This window comes from Macrotis lagotis, chromosome 7 (assembly GCF_037893015.1).
Source record: "Macrotis lagotis isolate mMagLag1 chromosome 7, bilby.v1.9.chrom.fasta, whole genome shotgun sequence".
NCBI lineage: Eukaryota > Metazoa > Chordata > Mammalia > Peramelemorphia > Peramelidae > Macrotis > Macrotis lagotis.
Genome location: NC_133664.1, coordinates 163,457,250 through 163,474,823, shown reverse-complemented (window position 1 = coordinate 163,474,823; position 17,574 = coordinate 163,457,250). Strand labels below are relative to the sequence as shown.

The window sequence follows — 17,574 nt, the reverse complement described above, 5'->3', positions numbered from 1 at the left end:
GTTATTATATTTTCAAGTAGACCCTTTTCCCTTCAACCTTTTCAGTCACAATTCCATTACTGGATCCTCTAAAATAGGGTCTGCCAGGTTGCCATTTTAAATGAATTTAATTCACTGATTTAAAGTTTTGTGGTTTTTCCCCCTTGTTTTCTTTTTCTTTTTTCTTTTTACTATTTCATTTTCTTCTCTGTCTTTGTATGTTGGAATGGGACGTGAACATCATAATGCCAATTCTTCCATGACAATGCCTCCATGCATGCTGTTTGGGTCTGGTCATGCTATGCATTATCCATTGCATGTAAGACAATGATTTTACTTTTGTTTACATTTTACCATTTTGACAATTTTTGGAGTGAGCATTTATTTAAAAAGCCTTTATACTGATATGGTGGTGCCTGTGTGGTGAAGATGATTTATTTCCTATGACAATATAAATTAAAGTTTACAGCAGTTTGACTTATCTATTTATGGCAATGACTGAGCTTTCCAATTTCCCATTTGTGAGAAGAATATATTGTAATTCCTCTAAAGAAACAGGTTTTCAAAAACAACATACTACTACTTATAATGGGAACTGAAATGGAAAGGCTTTCCTCTTTTATCTGTTTTTTATCTGTTTTGGAGGGGTTTACAATTTTGTTTATTCAAATTCAAATTACTGAAAATGCAAATATTATTTGTAAAACATAGTCAACATTATTGTAAAATAGCAAACTTGTTAGTGATTTTAGAATTAATGAATAAAACCATCTGCTTTCTTTTCAACAATGTAAATTATCCTCCACAAAAATTAATCAGCATTCATTGTCCTAATTTGAAGGGGGGGATGAAATTCATCTTGGAAAGGTCAAAGTGTTTATCCTAAAAATATCCAGAAGGCTTTTATGTGAGGAGGGGAAGGAAGGAATTAAAACATGAATTTTTTTTTGTTGTTCCCCAAAGAGTTTTACTACTTTATCTCTCCAGGTATCAGGACTATGCTGCTAAGTGTTTTAACAACTAGCTCTCCTATTTTGAAAACTTTTCTAAAAGTACTTAAGACACACTTTAAAATTTTTGTCTATATCAATATTTTTACTTTACAATCAACAGAAATAAAATAAGCAAAGCCCCAATTTGTAGAATTCGCTGATTTTCTAGGAGTAAATATTCACACTCAAAATTTAACAGCCTACTTTAATGAGTCATTTCTAGCTGTCTCAAACAGCTCCCTGCCCATAAATGATTGAAAGGACTGTGATTTACACTTCCAAAATACTACTATTTGAAACATCAGTATCAGCTTGAGCTCTAGCTTTCCATTTACCTACCCTCTTATCAATTGTATTATATAGCTCAGTCTATTCTAATTGGGTACCAGTTTTGTTGATAAATGGAAAATATATACCTGTTAAAAAATTTTAAAAAGCCAATCCAATTCTACGCTTGATAAAGCTCTAAATAACACTGTTTTATGAATATTATTTGCTATGGCAGACAACACCCCCTTCAACCCCTCCCCTCCCACACACACACAGATAGATAGATAGATAGATAAATATTTTCCAGCTAAACAGTTATTATTAGAGACTTAAGCTTCTTGAAGGCAGATTATCTCCCTCTTGAATTTATTTCCCCAGATCCTAACACAGTACCTGGAATAAAAAGTGCTTAATGAATGTTCATTGATTGTCAAATAATATGTTTCATTATTAATGACTATTAATGGTCTTCTAGTCCAGGTAACCCCCATTAGACATACAAACTTGAAATGAGCTTTTATAACCACAATATAAATAAAACTGCTTTTATAAAATCAAGAAATAATTTTCTATTTGCTATCTCTTACTGCATAAATTATTCAACATTTTATCTTTAGAGCTCATTTTGCAGATGTCTAACTCCTCTCTCTCTCCTTTTTCTATTCTTTTCTTCACCTCAATTTCTGTCTTTCTGTTTCTGTCTTTCTATTTCTCTATCTCTCTTTTTCTTTCTCTCTATATGTGTATAGATGCATAAAGATATTCTGTGTTTGCCATACACACATACATGAAATAATTTAATTAGACTGACTCCATTGCCATATAAAATTATTCTCTTTGCTTTAAACCACATTGTGAGTATACATTTGCTGTTTGTCTTTTGAGGATCTACATTTTTTAAAATCATTTTAAAACTATAGTCATCCTCATCTATAGAGGGAAAGAATTGTTTTATGTTTTTCTTTCCCTCTTTGTGGTGTATATGTGTATATAAATACACACACACCTCTATGTTCATTTTATCTGAAACAATACAAATTGCTTTGCAAAAAAACAAATGCCACAAATCTGTCATCACCATCATCATCACCATCACCAGCTCTGCCAGCAGTAATGTTTGCTGAATGACTTTTTGATAAGTATTTGAAATAATATTGTTCTATATTTTGTATGGTGAGTAGATAGAAAAAGTAAATCTTAGAACAAAGATATGCATGTAAAATGATGTTCTGGAGACTATGTAAATAAAAACTGCCTTTATGATGACTTGTTGACAGCATACGGAATTTGAATAGAAGAATATTAACAAGACACAGGAAAAAAATTAGTGAATTGTAGCAACTTAAAGCTTTTGTACTTTTTCAGGAAATAAGATTTTTCTCTTTTAAAAGCATTAGTATTTCTATTTTATTCAAATGTCTTTAGATTCCTTTGAATTTCAATTTATTTCCTTTTCAATTCTCAATGTAGACCCATTATGTGCTATAGCCCTAACATGGACTTTGATTGATTTATAAGAGAAATCAACCGCTATATACTATGAAATATCTAAGTGGTTATCTCTGTCTCATTTGTCCATCATGGATAATTCAGTAGATACTTTGTTGACTCAAAATTTGGGTATCATGAATGGAATATTAGATAAATACTAAAAATGTTTCCATTGCAGGATGTGATACGTTAAAAATGTGCCATAGCTAAAGCTCAGGATCACTAGCAATGATTGCATACAAATTTCTACCATATGAAAGGAGATATGTTTAGAGATTTATCATACAAGATAGATTAATACATTTAAATTCAACTTGAATAACATCTCAAATTATTGCAGAATATCCGCCATGTAATTATGACAAAATGATAAATGCTTAGTACTTACTATTTTCTGCTGTAGAATCCTAAATCTCAGGAGCCTGTCACCTTGGATTTCCTGGATGCTGAACTGGAGAATGATATCAAAGTGGAGGTGAGTTGAAATCAATATTGAGTAGAGAATTCTCTGTTATGATGCCAAAAATCCTTAGATTATGCTTTTTTTTTTTCTTTTATTTTTTTTAGGTCTTTTTTTTTTTCAAGGCAAATGGGGTTAAGTGGCTTGCCCAAGGCCACTCAGCTAGGTAATTATTAAGTGTCTGAGGCCAGATTTGAACTCAGGTATTCCTGACTCCAGGGCGAGTACTCTAATCCACTGCGCCACCTAGCCACCCCGATGATGCTTTTTCTTTAAAAAGAGGTTGTACTTAGTTTCTGTACCCTCTCAAGTCCAAGTTCAAATAAAAGGAACAGGAACCTTTTTAAGAAGGAGAAATCTTTTATTTTAACATCTTTCTTCCCCAGAGTGAATATATAATAATTCTCTTATAATCAACCTGAATTTTTCTCCCATTCTTCCATATGAATAGTTATGCAGAATAGCCTATACAGTGCAGTAGAAGAAATATGGATTTTGGAATCAGAACCTGGGTTCATATCTAACTGTGCTACATTGGAACCATGTGACCTTGGACAAGAAGAATAATCTCCCTGAGCATTAGAGTTTGAAATAGATGATTTTCTAAGTAACTTCTAACACTGAATCTATGATGCTTTTCATTATCTTCCCCCAAAACAACAATGATGTTCCACTCTCATGAACTCCTCTAAAATTTAGTACCTATCTTATAACACTAATCATATACTATTCATTAGAAACAGTCCATGGCAAAAGTGCTACAAGATATGGTATTGAAATAGGCCATTAGGTATAATCTCAAGTTGCCCTTTGTTTTTCAAGTCTTACTGTTTAGAAAGTACCTCCTTGGCCATATCATTCTCCAGCTCATTTTATAGATAAGAAACTGAGACAAAAATTGAAGTGACTTTTCCAGGGTCACACAGTTTGAATTGGATTTGAACTCAGGAAGAAGAGTCTTCCTGATTCCATATCCAGTGCTCTTATCCACTGTGCTACCTGAATTCGTATTTTCTCCTTCTAACTAAACATGGTCATCCAATAAAATATCAGGAATTACACTTTTATAAGTTAACATGTAGATTCGTGAATGGTCAGATAGTCTTGTTATAAAGGCATTTGTTTTCTTTTGATAGATCAATATGTCAAGTAGCATGAAAGTGAGCTTTCATAAGTCAAGCTTTCGAAACAATTGCTCATGCTAGGTCAGCTATGAAAAATTGTGCTTTCTATTCTAACGAACCAGAAAAGACTATCTTTAATAAATATAATTTGCTGACAATGTACATGGCATAACAAAGATTGTTTCAATTTTCTTTAGATTAGAAATAAAATGATAGATGGAGAGAGTGGAGAAAAGACATTTAGAACATTGGTTAAATCTCAAGATGAGGTAAGGTCTGTTTTTTTTATTAAAAGTATATAAACATCAGTTATATGGATTGAGATTTTTGGATATAAACATAAAACATATATGAGATACCTAAATGTAATTTAAATAAATCATATACTATTATTACACTATAAATAGGCATGCTAAAAGTCTACTGTAGTACTATACATTTACAAGGTAAACATTGTATCATATTTTATTTAAGATTTTTATTAAAAACTTTCCTTTTGAGATATAAATTAACTTGAGAGGTATTTTTCATGGATATATTTTTACTTTTTTAAAAATGAGTTAAAAGTTCATGTTTTTAATGATAAAGTTCCTTGTCTTTAATGCCTTCACCAATTACCTTCTCCTATTGAAAAATATACATGATCATATAATTCTGTCATTATCAAACAAGTGATACAATTTTGTTTTGATTCAGTGATTTACAGTTTCTCTCCCAAAAAATCTCATTTGATTTTTACCATCCCATTATGTAAGTGGTGCTCACTGCATTATGTTATTTTGTAGATGAGAAAACAGAAGATTTGAGAAATTAAAGTATTTCAATAATGACCCAGAGCAGCTAGTATCTCATAGAGCAGAAAGTTGAATCATTATTTGCTGACTTTTAGGTTCAACTTTTTCATTACTTAACAACAATATACCATTTGAAGACTGAGCTTAAAAACAAAATCTTGAAATTGAGATATGACAATTATCAAATTTATTTGATTAGTAAACAAATAGAAGCAGGTTCAATTCATTAAGACTTAAAAAGATTTTTATTTTTGTTTGAATTTTTTTGATTTCTTGACTTATCTACAACTCATGGGAGAATATTTTAATTAACTATGTCTTGGAAGAAACTAATTATTTAGCTAGAAATAAATGCTTTCTTAAGGAAAAATAAGTTGAACAGCTAAATAGGGATAGAACTTCAAGTACATCTTACCCTAACTATTGGGCATAGTCACAGAAAAGATGATGGAAAACTGTGAAAATTCAGGTTCCTAAGTAGTGGTGGGTGTCAGCATGGACCATTGGGCATTCTGGGTCTTAAGTTATAAGGCTACATTGTTAAATAGTGCCAGTTAGTATTGAATATTTTGGAAGCAACAAAGGATTCTCATGTGAAGGTCCACTCATTCCTAGACTATTTATATCTGTCATTTCAAAATAAAGTCCTTTCCCTCAAAGTAGGAATATGGTTCAGTAAATGAAATCAAATCACAATACCACCAAAGTGAGTCCTATAAGTAGGATCCATTTTAGTGCTGGTTCCCCTTGAGAGACATTATATTATTCCTTATCTCCAAAGACTACCCTAGTTGTCCTTCTCAGATAGAGTATTCTTTGTTTGCTGGACTTCTCTTTAACCTCCAATACAAGACACAGGGATATTCCTTAATTTGCTTTCATTATCTTTTATCAAGTTCAAAATTAAAAATGTTACACAATCTCTTATCCTATCAACAAAGTAATAAAAAGCACCCCTGGCCATTCAATGCTTCAGCCAAGCATAACTTTTAAGTCCAAGTTATAAGGTTTTGAAGAAATCTGTTTTAGAGTTGCCATGATGAAAGATTTGTGACAGCAGTTTTATTTAAGTTTTAGCTCTAAGCAATTTATATACTTCGTAATGGGACTTACTTAATAGTAAATATCACACAGAATTGCTCTCCAAAATATATAATCAGCTAATAGGCAATCATTTTAAAATTTTACATACATAAATGCTTGAATTTTATTATATCCTTCTACCTTCTAGATATAGTAACTTTAAAAGAAAATCATAAATCCTTCAAGGCCCTATGGTGAGACTTCATTATTAGAGCTTCTAAGGTTGGAAGGCTATTGCTCTTCTCTTAACCAGGCCTGACTCGTTCTGATCTTTCCTTTCCTGCCTGGCTCTCTTTTTAGCTTTTTTGGCGCATCAATTGCAACAAGCTGCCTGTGCAGAGAGGAGAGAGTGTTACAAATCAATTTAATCTTACATTTAAGATTTTCAAAACAGTTCCTTCACAATGTTCTTGTGAAATAAGTATGCAATACCATTATTTTTTCCTTCTTTATACTAGCTTTCCAACTCATATTTATTGCTAGATAGCCCCTACCCTGTAAAAAGATTATATATTCATTCTACTGAAACAGAATTTGTTATATGCTTATTGAACTTGAATATATTATATCTGAAAATGGGCTCATTCCTAAGTATGGTATATAGGAATTTGAAGAATAATATTTATATAAAGAGAATAATTTTTAGGATTAGAGGTAACCTCATAGTTTATCTAGTTGCCATATATTTTACAGCAAAATAAAATGAATATTAAGTGCTCTACCTGAGGCTATGCTCTAGTTAGGGCAAAACCAGGGTAAGGACCTAGAAAAGGTAGCATAGTACAATCATAAAGATTATATGACTGATTCCTTAATTCCAATTCTTCCACTAACCAGCTATGTTTCCTTAGGTAAGAAAGAGCTTTTTTAAGCATCATTCATTAGTAATAAAGAGTTTAAAATAAGTGATCTTTAAGATAATGTGCTCTTTTCTTTTAAACCTACCATTTGGTATATTATATACAGTTGAAAGTAGTTCTTGATTTTTAGTTTCATTTCATTTTTAAAGATGGCTATTGCAAATGATAGCATTATTAATGTCATCAGTTTCACTGGTTTTCTGTCTTGCACCAGCAAAATAATTTCTTTTTAAAATTTACCTAATATTTTCTTTCCCCTCTATATCATATAAAAACAATTTTTAACAATTACTTTTTAAAATTCTGAATTACAAATTTTCTCTGCCCATCCCTCCCTACCTCCGCTATTGAGAAGACAAGCAATTTAATAAAGGTTATATATGTAGCAGAATAATTTCAGAATTATTCCCATGTCATTAATATTCCAAATCATGTATTCTCAAAACTATATTTCACCAAAAAACTCCATGCTTTCATGCAGTTGACCATACATTTGTCCGTTTTTGATATTCTGTTATACAATTGCTGTCTGCACAGTACGCTAAAGTATTTCCCCAAATGTAGCAAAGTCTTCTAGACTCAAATATGGAATTCTAAAATGAATATAAAGATTGTCTCTGAATTGTGCATGTATCTACCACTATAAGATAGGAAACTGTCTTTGTATTCCGTTTCTCAGTGTTCATATATTAAGAAGTGAGCACTTGGAACCATTTTTACGCTTGATATGACTATTACAAATGTATCTTAATACCATCTCCCTAGGTTCAGGTAAGTATGGACCATTTCTTAATGCAAGCTTCCTTAAAGAAAAGAACAGAAGCCTACAATCTAGCATTTTAGTCACAGCTACCTGCTGTGCAGGAGAAAAAACTATCTGTGATAAAGATTTATGACTATATAATAAAATTCATATTGGATTACAGAATATCATTTTTATTCTGCTGCTTTTAATGGATTTTGATGTTTATTCTTGAGATAAGCATATGTGTCATGAGAATTTAAACATCTTATCTTAGTATAATTCAATGTCAACAGAGGAAATCTAGCAGACTTTTTGTCTTTATTGTGGGTATCCCATTCGATCCCTCAATGCCTGTAATGCTATTAATATGTCACAAGTGAAGCTAAATTATGGTTTTCAACCAGGATATAACAAAAATTGGTCCTATCATTTCTTAAGAATATCAAGATCAGAAAATATTGAAAGTGTAACAATTTTAAAACCTAGTAGTTTCTGAATTGAAATAGCAGATAACATGGAAGATTACCATACTGTTGGCATCTGAGCATTTTACAAGATTACTGAACAGATAGTCAAGTCAAAACTATCGCCACATAACTATATAAAAAACACATATGTATATTTATACATATATTTACACACATATGGATGTATGTACATATTTGATATTATTTAGAAACTTAAATAAATTATAGCCTACCTTAAATCTTTAGATTTCTACTAGGTTATAAAAAATACTAGTTTGACACCTTTAGACATAGGTACACAAAAATTGGATCTTTAAAGGATTTTATTGGTTTTGTGATGGTTATAATTTCTTACTCTTATCATTCAATACTTTTATAGTTTAGAGGCTGAGTGAGGACATCATTTTGCTGAACTGAGGAAATAAGTCACTCTTCATTTTTATTATAGTTGCATTTAAAAACTGCAACTTTCTTTATCTATTACTAATCACTGTATTTTCTATCTCCAAAAAAAGAGCTTCAGATATCTTTTTTAAAACTCAGCTTGATCAGTGGAATCTATCCCTTGAGATGACTTCATCATCATCATCATCATTAATACCAAAATAGAAATTATATTCACCATGGATTTGGAATAAGTAATCAATGCTTTTAACCATTCAATTTAAATGGATTTATAGTTTATTCCTAAAAATGTTCTAACATGACCAAAATTTCAATGGCTTCAATGATAGTCTTTGCCAATATTTCATAGATTTTATATGCAACTTTCAGGAAGTTCTTCCTTAGGTGAAATTTCAAACTTTCTGTAATTTACCATTTCCTCCTCTCATTACAACACTTGTAATTTTGAAATTATTGGTGTAAAAATCTGGTTTTCCATACTTAAAATCCAAACACTCTATGAACCAGAAGATAAGTAAAGGTAAATCATATATATCTGACAATTTTTCTTTTATTATCTCTATTGATATTCTAGTAGTCTTCATCATTATTTCCTGAGAAACCATGAAAAAATTTAGACTAAAATCAAGTTACATGTAAAAAGCAAGAAATATTTTAAAAAGCTAAAAAATATATGTTGATATTAGAATTTTTTCACTTAATACATCTCAGTATTGGGCTTTAGTAATTGTGTTAAACTTTTTCTAGCGCTATATTGACAAAGGAAATAGGACATATACATGGACTCCTGTCAACGGCACAGATTACAGGTAATTAGCTCTGTTTAAGTTTTATGAAAGGAGTCATCTTCAAATATAGTATTTTCAAAATGTTGATAAAATTATCTATAATTATCTATAATCCTGTATATTTTGGTTTAAAAAGATTTCCTCAAATATACCCAATGCTATCCATGCATGTTAAGAATGTTGCTTTTTTTCTCAATAAAATGGAATGATGAAAAGCAGTACTTTCTAAAATAATTCTATCTCATAGGGTTATTGTGAGAATAAAATGAGGTGGCATATATATTATATATGTATATATAATCATATATATAAATCACTTTGAAAACTGATATAAAGCTATATAACACAAAATCAATATCCGTTATTAAGATAACACTTCAAAATATATATATCAATGTATAGTCACAAAGGGTAATTTTCTAATATAGAATTATAACAATATGCTATCATTATTTCAAGTCTGTATGAAACTAAAAATAAGTACAAAGAGAATCAGACTGTGTGATTATCTAATTTTTCTCCACAGAATTTTTTTACTTTTAAATTTTCCTTTGGATTTATTAAATAATAGTTGCAAGCAAATATTAAAATCAAGCCAGGAGAGACTCCAATTGTGAAAGATTTTAAAACTCAACCTCATTCCTTCTCTACTCCCAGTAAAATTTTCTTTTTTTCTCACTCAAACGGTGATTGATGGCACATGGACTTTGGAAAATTGTACTAATTTTTACATATCTAATTCTCCTATAGCCAAATAGGAGATTTATATATAATGGAATTTATCTCTACTTTTATTTCAGAAAGAAACAAGCTCTGATGTGCACAAATTATGAACAAATTTGAACATAAAATAATTATAGCTTTAAACCTTTCCTCACAGATAACAAACCTTTTAAAATGTTTCTAAAAAATAATTTACCAATGTTTTCACACCACACTGAGCCACAAATCCTTTAGTAAAGTAGCTAAGTCTCAGTATGACTCTTCCAAGTATAGAATAAAATATGACCCTCAAAAATCAACTAGTTATGAAGGTAACACACCGTGCCAAATCCTGTCTTTTTCCAAAAGTTATAAATTTTTGAGAAAAAAAATTTTCAACTCTCTTTTTTTCCAAAATACTACCTCACTATTCAATTATCTTACCATATGTCTGGAAGATTTGAGTTTATATGTGATCTCAGAAATTTACTGACTGGATGACTTTGAGCAAGTCAATTAATCTCTACTTCAGATTACTCAAGTTTAGAATGAGGATAACAATAATTGTATCATTGGGAATCAAATAAAATATTTGTAAAACAGCACAATATCCAACACAGAGAAGACATATAAGAAATGCTTGGTTTTTTTTCTTCTGTGTCTCTGTTTAGTGCCCCTATACACATATCCATTCTCTTTTATCTCCCTCTCCCCCTCCCCCTCCCCCCCCCTCCCCTCCCCCTCCCCTCCCCCTCCCCCTCCCAGCAGGCATATGGTCATAAGCTATTATTTCTTTCCTTCTTCAGAATTACTAGCACCTTATATTCAACTGTTGCCTTAGCTAACTGGAAAAAAGTGATAAAATCTGGGATACCACCAAATACCAATGACTTTTTGTGATAAGCTTAGACCATGAGCCTTTAGTTTGGAAAATATTCATATCCTTTTATAGATTAACAAATTAGAAATCACTGGCATAGGAGTTTCCATATTGGTCAACCCAGTTTCAGTATTTTTACCAGCATAGTGTTGTCAAACAAATGATTGAGTTGGAGCCCAAACCTAGAATCAGTTTCTCCTGATTTGCCACTTTCTACCATATGACTTTGAACAATTCTACTAATCTCACTGGATCACAATTTAGATTACTTTAAATTTAGTTGGAAAGATGACCTCTACCATTCTTTCCAGCTCTATATCTGTGATCTTATGATTCTATTCTTTATTGTCAACATAACTTTCTAAAATTATAGCTCTGAACTTGTGGCTCCTCTGATCAAAAACTTTGTGACTCCAAATGTTTTTTTATTTAAAAGGAAAGTCACAGTATAGTATTTTTAGCCCTATCTTTTAGCCTAAATCTGCTTTTCTAGTTTTATATCCTCACTACTCACTCATATGATCCTATATTCTAATCAAACTGAAACATTTGACATTCACCAGTAGAATGAGTGTCAACCCTGGAGTTATGAAAACCCGTTTTCCTGAGTTCAAATCTGGCCTCACTTACTAACTGGGTAACTCTGGGTGACACTTAACTGTTGCCTCATTTTCCTCATCCATAAAATGAGTTGAAGGAGGAAATGGCAAATCACCCCAGAAGCTCTTCCAAGAAAACTCCAAAATGAGGTCATGAAGAGTCAGACATAAATGACTGAACAATAACATTTCCCCCATCCCAACATAATAAAAGATGTCATTTACATCAAAAATTGCTACTGCTTTCCCTACTTCCCTCATCTCTTCTTGCCAGTACCTACCCATCCTTCAAATTCATGAATCACCTTCTTCATAAGATCAACTCTCATTCTTCATCCCTCATGTGATTTTTCTTTAGACTCTGAATGCCCATAGAACTGCTTATAATTCTTTAAATTCACTTATCATTAGCAATAATGTGTCAGACATTAATGCCAAGAGCTTTATAATTTTTGTTTCATTTGATCTTCAAAATACCTGTGAGGTAGATGTGTTATTATTATCATCATTTTATAGATGAGGAAAACGAGGCAAATAGGGGTTAAGTGATTTACCCAGTTAGTATGATGTCAGAAATCAAATTCTAACCAGGTCTTCTTGAATCTAAGCCTAGAATACTACTCCTTCACTTTTATCTAATAACAAAAAATTACATATTTTTAATGCTTCTTTTATCGATAGGAGCTAGCAGAGTGATCCACATAATTGTGGCTGTTTGATAAATATCTATTCCATGAAAAATTAATTCATGTATAAACTATAATTTGGATAATTTGTAATCTTTGAAAAAACTGTGAAAAATGAAAAGTACAGTAGATCTACTATTATTATTTAAGAGGGTTAAATACTGCTAGTTTCTTAAGAGCAAATGAGTTTCTCTTCAAGAAACTTAGGAGCTAATTACCAGGGAAACAGACCTGCAAATTCTGACTACTGAAATATAGCTCCATTTCCTTTTTTTCCCCATTGCTTTTCCATGATTAAGAGCCTTAGCAGGGAATGTGAGAAAAAAATTGACTTTCTTCATAAGAGAGGTTATAACTAAAAAGGCAAAAGTAATGTCCATCAAAGACATATAGAAAAGGAAAAAAGCAAAAAAGCCTACAAGAGTTCTTGATGGAAGCTGTGTTTATAGTGTGAAGTACTAGAACCATGCCACAGCTTTAGTGTAAATATCAAAAAGGTGTTCTACTTTTAAAAAAATACAGATCAGGCAGATAAAGTTTAATGAGATTAACTACATCTCTGTCCCTCGGTTTTTATTTCTTTATATCTTGTCCAAAAAGTGTGCAGTAAGTAATATTTATTGAATACTTAAAAGGGTTGATGTACCTGTATTAGGTACTTAGGAAATAAAGAGATAAATAATCAAAATTTCATATTGGTCAGCAGCTGTCAATGAAGAAAGCATTACTGAGCAAAAAGTATCCTCTAAATGTGTTTGATTTAGTTAAAAATGCCAGTGGGGGTGGGGAGAATCAGACAGTGATTAGATAAAAAAAATTGGATTAAAAAATAGAGCATCTACATGACAAGAATATAGTCTAAAATTTTTTTTTCTCTGGTGGCATGTCATCTAAATTATAGGCAAAGAGCCTCAAGAAAGTTAAGTATTGCAAGCCCAAACCTTTACAATGAAGGAGAAAATGATATATCATTGAATATAAATTGTTGAGTTTTTAGTTTTGTCATTTTATTTGCTTCCAGAACTACATCTGAACTGAAATAGACTGGTCTAAATTCTACATAATTTTTCTAAATGTCATATCTTAACTGACCAGTGAAGAAATCAATCAGGCATTATAACATGAGCTCCAACACCAACAAAGAAATATTCTTAGTATGTCTATTTAAATTGTAATAGTGCTTCTCTTGGGCCTGCATGATATTGCCTGAGGTTGATGAAATATAATCTAAATCCACAAGAGTCACATTGTAGAAGCCCTATTAGACATAAGGTTATAGTTTTAATTAGTAGCTTCTGTAAGCAATATATGCTAATAGGCAAGTCAAATTGTCCTAATTTCTCTAGAGAGGAATCGGTGGGAGATTGTCACCAGTAATTTTTCTCTGTACTTTACAAATGTCATGTGAATCATTAAGGGTCATCTTGCTTCCAGACTGATTGCAATCTTATTTTCATTTTAATTTCTCTTGCTTACTTTCATATAGGAGGAACTTACCTATAAAAATGAAGTGGGGAGGAGAATTTGCATTATGTTTTATTCCTCTGACCTTTTTCTTTGAGGAAGGTTTATGAAATCTCTAAGTGAATAAGAAGGGTTTAGAAATTAGAGGGAACATGTACTCATGATAATATCTTGCCTCACTAATTATACTGGAACAATTAAGTGATCCGCAGTAATCCTCTTTGGAGTTTAGAATACAAATGACATCAATATTTCTAACTTCTATGATGACAAACACGGATCTCTTTATATAATATTTGGATTCACCCAAAGAAAGGAGAGTTAAATTTAAATTTTCAGGGTTTTTTTCCATTTTTTCACCAACTGAAATCTGATTATACACAGGTAAAATTAGAGATAAGAGATCTGATCAGCATTTGAGGTCTTATAAAATAAGTTCTATGTTCTATTTTCACGTAAGTAATGACTAATCCTAAAGTTGAAATTTGGCATTGTAGGACAGAAAAGCAAAATTCTATTTTACTCACCACTATGTAAATGGGCAAACCAATAAAAATATTTACCCCAAAACAGTTGACTAAAATACAGTGGAAATAACCCAGAGAGTCTACTAGTGAATAACATAACTGGTCAGGCCTATGTATAATTCTAAATTATAGAGCTAGAAGTCATCCTAGAGAATATTGTGTTCAAATTTATTTTTTTTATGGGCCATGAAATAGACTTATAGAAAGGTAAGTAATTTTCACACAAGTGTCACAATCAGATATTGCAGAACCAGATTTAGACCTCAGATTCCCACTGTTTCTGATATTATATCTTATTGATCTAGTTGTTTCTAAATAAAGTTATATGCTTCAGACAGTTTATTCACAGGGGAAAAAAATCAATGAATTTGGGGATTTTTAAATAGAAACATTTGCAAGGCTCATGGAAAGAAGGGCATTTGAGAGGAACTTCATTTAATTCTCCTTCAAATTGGTTGTTTTTGGAGGAACCCACCTTGTTTTCTGACATACAGTTTCTGTCCACTTTACTCAGAAAAACTAAAATTCATATCATGTTGCAATTTGGGGGGTTAGCAGGCATAGTCAACAAAAATTAACCAACAGAGGCAGCAGGAGAACCAACTGTATAAATGTGCATTTAAAAATTGTATAACATTCAAATATTGGGGGAAAATCCCAAGATATTGTCAATTAAAATCAATAAGACAATATTGAGCTGCGTTGTTTTCCTCATGTTAATGTGACCTTCTTGAGAGAAAGGCCTATCTTTGTCTTTATATACTCAATATTAAGCTTATAGTGTCTGACACATAATAAGTACTTAAAAATACTCATTAAGTAATTGGTTGACTCAAAAGGTTTTTCTGATGCTGTTGTTTTTGCTTTTTAACCAGTAATAGTGTTTAGGATTTGGTATATTTCTTATCTATATAGCCCCTGCTTCTATAGGGAACCAATTGTGGACTGAGCTTCAATATCCAATGGAAGATTATGTGAACCATAGTTCTTACATACAGTATAACAATTGTTTACACTCACATTGTCTTTTATTTTGAAAAGCACTTTGATTAAATAAACCTGTGAGATAGGTAATTTAGTTTTATCCTCACTTTCTATGAGAAAACTGAAGCTCACAAAAATTAATGAGCTGCCCAAACAGATCAAGTCAAAAGACTTTCTAAAGTTCACTAAGGAAAACAGTCCTAAAGAAATCTGTCATCTCAGCAAATCCTCAAAGTCTCAAAGTCACAGTTATCCCCATGGACTCTCTAGGCTATCCTACACTCAAAGCAATCAATGTGCTAGTACCATCCTTGGCAACAAACTAAACCAGTAGTCCAAATATGTCTATTCTTACTGTGATTTGAAAAAAAAAAAAAGGTAGCTCTTTGAAGTCCCTTGATAGGTAACATTTTAGTGAGAAAGGCTTTTGGAAAAAAAAAGGCTTTTGAGCTATTATTTTATTAATACACAGCCTGAGAAAATTATGGAAAAATATTTTGGTCGAGTGGTAAGCTACTTCTCCTTTTTATGGGGGAAAAAACCCTATGAATGAAATCTTTCTGACCGTTAAAAACCAAGATACCTTAAAATTAAATTCAGTAATGGCATAGAATGTAAACTTATCATATCCTGACTTTTTTAATTCAATATTTTAAATGGAAATATCAATTAAAATAAGATTTTTTAATAAGTAAAGTTTACTCCAATCCCACTAACATCCCTTTGTCAGACTGGTGTGATTGGTGGCAAAAGAGAAAAATGAATTAAATATTATATATGCTAAATACTCTTGTAGTTTTTATCTCCAGTTTTCTTGTCAAAGTCCTTAATGTTCACAGAATAATGTCCTTGAGGGAAGGAACTAGTTCATTTTTGTCTTTGTATACCCAGTATAGGTGTTTAATAAATGCTTGTTGAATGAATGTTTAATCTTTACTCCAACCAGGAAGGAGTGGTAGCAGATCTTTGGATTCTCCACTCAGTCCACTGTGTCTCTTTGTTTTGTTTTTCTTTTGTTTATGCTTCTCTTGTTTCTATTGCAGTTTGGCCTTGGTATTACCAACCTACAGTTTTTACTATATAAAAGCCAAAATAGAAGAGACAATAACTCAGGCCAGATGTAAGTACTGTGAAAGAGACTTCAGGGTCTGATCATTATCTCCTAATATCAGATTTTGGATCACATTTAGCTTATAGAATACATATGGAATACAGAAAGCTTATCCATTTCAGTAGGTGTTATTACCAAATCTATAGCAATGATTCTAACCCATTCCAAACATGCAAGGAACAAGAAATATTCTACATAGATAGAATATGAGCAGGTATTCCAGTTTCACTGATAACCCTTCCCACCCTTTCCCACCTTGCTATGTGCTTATAGAATCATTGCCTTGCTGTATCCTCTGTTGCTGTCATTTTAAGGGTCTGCTTATGGCATTAAATGTTTTACATGCTAAATATTAATGTAAACTCTACTCATAGTAGCATAGCAAAGTTTTTTTTTTGGTTTCTTTTTGCATTTGGCAGTGGTAATATTGTGCTTCAGATTTTATGCTTTGCTTGAATAGTTAAAATAATAATGGTCTTTGGCTTTGGTTTGCAAGATAAGTTTTGCTATCATGTCTTCTAAATTATAATATATATATGAATATCTCCAATAATTCGACTGCATAAGATTTTGTTTAAGCAGTTTTTAGACTAGTGTTAATTAATGGTACTTGTGCCTATGCTAACTATATTCTCATCTGTGATTATTTTTTAAATTTTGTTTTGATTTTAGCTACATTGAAATTAAGTAAAAATGGCCATCATATCCCCTTAGCCTTTTTCAAGTATGAAGAGTAACTTGCTAGAATGTGTGTTCATGAAAACTTTTTTTAAAACTGCTTGTAAATTATTCCTAACAAATAAGCTCCAATTTCTACCACTTTTCTAGTCAGTATTCCATTCTGTCTTGCCTTTTCCTGCTTTGTGTACTCCATTCTATTACATGGAAAAAAACTGCACCTTAAAAAAGTCACTTGATGGGTACTAGATATGATGGTCTTTTAGCAACCAGCAATGATGCATGAGTTATTTCTCAACTTGATGAAGGGGGGGAGTAATTAATAGAATTTTATAATTAATAAATGCTTCTATTTATAGAATTATATTCCTTAGTGCTGCACTTGCATCTAATAACCTGCAAAACAGACCCTTGAAATAGCCACAGTACATAGAGGTTACTTTAGTAATAAGTGATAGTACATACTTTCCAGTCTTCAAAGATGT

At 31.5% G+C, this 17,574-nt stretch overlaps 1 protein-coding gene across 1 annotated transcript in view; it reads left to right on the top strand.

Annotated features, from left to right (window-relative positions):
• The window catches only part of CACNA2D1 (calcium voltage-gated channel auxiliary subunit alpha2delta 1), a 157,839-nt gene that overhangs the window by 97,294 nt on the left and 42,971 nt on the right, over nt 1-17,574 (top strand). Inside the window, exons 15-18 of the mRNA XM_074195298.1 lie at nt 3,136-3,207; nt 4,514-4,585; nt 9,418-9,479; nt 16,344-16,420. Coding sequence (XP_074051399.1) covers nt 3,136-3,207; nt 4,514-4,585; nt 9,418-9,479; nt 16,344-16,420 — 283 coding nt within the window. The remainder of the gene's footprint in view (nt 1-3,135; nt 3,208-4,513; nt 4,586-9,417; nt 9,480-16,343; nt 16,421-17,574) is intronic.